Source organism: Brassica oleracea, chromosome C3, assembly GCF_000695525.1.
Source record: "Brassica oleracea var. oleracea cultivar TO1000 chromosome C3, BOL, whole genome shotgun sequence".
In the NCBI taxonomy this organism is placed as follows: Eukaryota; Viridiplantae; Streptophyta; class Magnoliopsida; order Brassicales; family Brassicaceae; genus Brassica; species Brassica oleracea.
Genome location: NC_027750.1, coordinates 33874076 through 33878692, shown reverse-complemented (window position 1 = coordinate 33878692; position 4617 = coordinate 33874076). Strand labels below are relative to the sequence as shown.

The 4617-nt window shown below is 40.2% G+C and overlaps 1 protein-coding gene across 1 annotated transcript; it reads left to right on the top strand.

Annotated features, from left to right (window-relative positions):
• Positions 1–894: 894 nt before the first annotated feature.
• Positions 895–4170, top strand: LOC106335737 (ubiquitin domain-containing protein DSK2b-like). Its single transcript, XM_013774333.1, has 8 exons — positions 895–1301; positions 1612–2349; positions 2472–2731; positions 2806–2919; positions 3059–3114; positions 3474–3505; positions 3635–3724; positions 3831–4170. The coding sequence occupies exons 1-8, from the start codon at positions 1067–1069 to the stop codon at positions 3977–3979; spliced, it is 1674 nt and encodes a 557-aa protein (XP_013629787.1). The 5' UTR covers positions 895–1066; the 3' UTR covers positions 3980–4170.
• The last annotated feature ends 447 nt before the right edge of the window (positions 4171–4617 follow it).

Below are 4617 nucleotides of genomic sequence, written 5' to 3'. Positions count from 1 at the left end.
TAATTGGCTATTAATTATGTATTAATTGAAAACCAAAATAGTTAAGGTATTGTTATAGCCCCTGTTCGAAAACACAGGCGCCTAGCCGAAAACTCGGCCGCCTAGGCGTTCGGCGCATGAGTACCGTGGCGATTAGGACCAAATCGGGTCACCTAATCGAACCACAATAAACCGGCCGCCTAAGTTGATTCTGCTGCTACAATAGGTGATTCTAATGTCTACAATAGGTTCAACGGTTAAATCATTTTGATTTATGGATTTGAATATTTACAATTGTATCATATAAATATATATCTATATGTATACTAACATGGGATTTAATTAATTTAAATGTTAATATGAATTTCAATATACATAAATTATCACATTATAATATATATTTACATATTATATTTTATTTTAAATATTAAATTAAATAAAATTATTAAAAACTAGGCCCCGCATACTCCCCGATTAATCTCCGATTTTTCGTCAAGGCGCTAGGCCCGTATCGAGCGCCCGACTAGCGCCTAGCGCAATTCCGAACAGGGGTTATAGCAAATGGAAATTAAGCTGGTATTTTTTTGGTGACTTTCTCATTCTAAAATTGAAACCTTAACCAAGTAGAACAGATTTGACCCAAAAAGATAAAATAACAAGTAGAACCGATAAGAGTGGGGAAATCGACCACTTGCGGATCCGATTGGTTTTTACCCAAGGCCTCCGAAGACCCGGCCAGACCAGACCTAGCTTGTACTCTCAGATTCGGATCAAAAAAAGGAATCTGGTTTTTTGCTGAATGTTGAATCCGACCCGGCCGGAGCGGTTCTAGTGGAAACGTTCTCTGAAACCGAAGTCATTTGATTGGTCGTTACGTCACTCTCATCAATTCTCCATACTCTCTCTCTCTCTCTCTCTCTCTTTTCTAATTCGACCAAAAAAAAAAAGGAAAAATTATATCCCTTTCCTCAAGAAATCTACCCAAACCGACTTTAAGAGCTTCCTCGACTCTTCTCCTCCTCTTCGTTGAATCTCTTCCTAGAGTTAGGGCTATTGATCGATTTCGCGGACGATCTAAAACTTAGAAATGGGTGGAGAAGGAGATTCGAGTAAGCCGCAGACTGCTGGTGACGGAGGAGATGTGGTGGCCGTGAACGTGAGGTGCTCGAACGGATCCAAATTTAGCGTGAGCACGAGTCTTGATTCCACGGTGGAGGCCTTCAAAGAGCTGGTGGCTCAGAACAGCGAAGTGCCAGCGAATCAGCAGCGTCTGATTTACAAGGGTCGGATCCTCAAAGACGATCAGACGCTTCTCAGCTATGGTTGGGTTTCTCACCTTCTTGAGGATTTGTGGATTTAATTTTATTGAAATCGCATAAAGTTTCAATCTTGGAATGACCCAATTACATTTTGATGGATGTTTAGCTATGTTCTGTCTGAAATGAGCCTTACAGTATCTATTATCTGATCACACCGTTCATATGGATTTTAATTGGTTTGTGGATTTAATTTTATTGAAATCGCATAAAGTTTCAATCTTGGAATGACCCAATTAGATTGGATGGATACAATGTTCCATTTATGTTCTGTCTGAAATGATTGTCTCATGATCCTTCCCTTATGTATATCTAGGTTTGCAGGCTGATCACACCGTTCATATGGTTCGAGGCTCTGCGCCTTCATCATCACCACCACCCTCTGCTCCAGCTACAACCCAAACCACTGCACCTGGTGTTACTCGAGGTGTTGGTTCAAACGACAGCTCAATCCCTGGTCTTGGATTCAATCCTCTGGGTGGTGGGAACGCTATGTCTGGACTATTCGGAGCTGGTCTTCTGGATCTTGAGCAGGCGCAGCAACAGCTAGCTCAGAACCCTAACATGATTAGAGATATGATGAACCAACCAGCCATTCAGAGTCTAATGAACAACCCTGAGTTTATGAGGAGTATAATCATGAGCAACCCTCAGATGCGTGACCTTGTGGATCGCAACCCTGAGCTCGGTCATGTCCTCAATGACCCCAGCATACTTCGGCAGACTTTGGAAGCGGCAAGGAACCCGGAGCTGATGCGTGAGATGATGAGGAATACTGATAGGGCTATGAGTAATATTGAGTCTATGCCTGAGGGGTTTAACCATCTTAGGCGTATGTATGAGAATGTCCAGGAACCGCTCATGAATGCCACTACTATGCCTGGGAACGGTGGAAGCAATGCGGCTTCTAATCCGTTTGCTGCTCTCCTTGGTAACCAAGGGGTTACTACCGATGCTGCTTCTAATAATTCTACGACACAAAATGCTGAAACGGGGACAGGAAATGGTATTCCGAATGCAAATCCACTTCCTAATCCTTGGGGTGCAACGGCTGGTAAGAAACTTCATTCTCATCCTTTGTTATTAGTTGTTTATGAAGAAGTTACTTGGCTGCTTGTTTCTAATTTAGGTTTGATTCCTAATTTATTTGAAACATATTGTGGGGCTACTTGACAGGCCAGACGAATGCCCCTGGAACTACAAATTCTGGTGGGGATACAAGAAGCACTGGCCTTGGTGGTCTTGGTGGACTTGGTGGTCTTGGAGGGCTTGGTGGACTTGGTGGTCTTGGAGGGCTTGGTGGACTGGGTATGCTTGGAGCGGATTCACCACTTGGTGCCACTCCAGATGCTTCTCAGTTGAGCCAGATATTGCAAAATCCAGCCATGTCTCAGATGATGCAAAGCGTCCTTTCCAATCCACAATACATGAACCAGGTAAGAAGACCTAGAAACTTTAAGACATTGCTGCTGTTGTGAACATGTATTTTAATGGTGTCCCTTTATTTCAGCTTATGAATCTCAACCCACAACTGAGAACCATGCTAGATTCGAATCCTCAGCTAAGGGAAATGATGCAGAACCCAGATTTCCTTCGTCAGTTTAGCTCCCCCGAGATGATGCAGGTCAGTTGGGCCGCCTTTGTTGTCTTTATGCATGTGAATTTTGCAAATGGGGTCTCTCCAAAGAAACATTTCTCATTTCTCTATCAAATGATGAAGTTTCTTCAGCCTAATGTTATTGATTGTTTTTTTTTATCTTTAGCAAATGATGACTCTACAGCAGTCACTGTTCTCTCAGAATAGGAATACAACCACCCAGTAAGTGTTAAACCCCCTTAGCTTGTTTGTTTTGTTTCAGCAGCTGTGCATTTACATGGATTTCTTGTATTTTGGGTTGTATTCTGTTTAGACAATGGTGTGAACGATCTTAATATCAAGCATGATATGGATAAAATTATGAGTGATGCATCAAAGCAACTCTTGTATGTTTTACTAGGATGAACATTTAGTAACCGCTAGCAAGGGCTGTAAAGCTTTTCAATTGTTGAAAATAAACTTGAATAGAAACATAAACATTGTTCTTTCGTTTTGGCTCTTCCTTTCAACAAAAGCTGTTGATATCTCTCCTTTTTTTCCATTAATTACGTACTTATGTTCCCAATACATCTTCTCTGTAGGGATCCGGGGCAAACTGGTGCTGCTGCAGCAGGTACTCTTATAGATATTATATGTATCTGAAGTATAAAGCCTTTAGTTATTTCACTTAGTATTGATATTTTTTGTACTTTGCTTCTATTTTAATGTTGTAGCTTATTGAGTACGTTGGCAATGTTTATAGGGGCAGGCAATAACGCAGGGCTGGATTTATTGATGAATATGTTTGGCAGTCTTGGTGCTGGTGGCCTGGGTAGCACGAACCAACCCAATGGTTAGACTCACTCACTGGAGTGATACCATTTTCTTTTTTGGTTTTATTATGTATCTGTTGAGATGGTTCCACCAATTGAAGCATATGTTTCTTGTTTGATTCCCAGTTCCTCCTGAAGAACGCTTTGCGACTCAGTTGCAACAGCTGCAAGAAATGGGATTCTATGACAGAGCAGAGAACATAAGGGCTTTGCTTGCAACCAATGGAAACGTTAACGCTGCTGTAGAACGACTCTTGGGAAGTATTGGCCAGTAGCAGAAGGTTCGTGAACTGATTTGTCTCGTTTCATCCATGTCTGTCGTATTCTCTCGATTATAGAATAAACAGCCTTTGAAAATGTGTTTCAGTAATGATGATGATATTTATGGAATTCTTATAAATCTATATTTTATGATAGGATTTGTGAAACTTGTGGATAGATAATTTTGGGTCGTCGTTGTTTCATCTTTCAGTTCTATTTGAGTTGTGTTGCAACATGTTTCGGAACTTGGAATGACTACATTTACGTCCATCTTATAGAGTTCATTGTGATGCGTTTTTAATCGTTAGAGATTCCAATGAGGTTTTGTTGCACTTTGGGATAAATATCATGGGTAATCAAAATGAAACCGAATCAAACAACAAAAAGTTTAGTTTTGACTTTTGATTTGACTTGATTTCTTCCATTATAATTTAAGTTTATTCCAAAAAGTTTTCTTTTATGAACGAGGAGGAAATGAACGAATTTACCAAAAATCAAGAAAATTTTATGAAAATCAAAAGATTGGAAGCATATTTAACACTCACTTGGAATAGTAAAGGTGGGCATATAAATAGAATCCTTGAATTCTGTCCGATAAAAATGAATTTAAACCGAACCAAATCATTTTTCATGGATTTTTTTCTGAATCAGA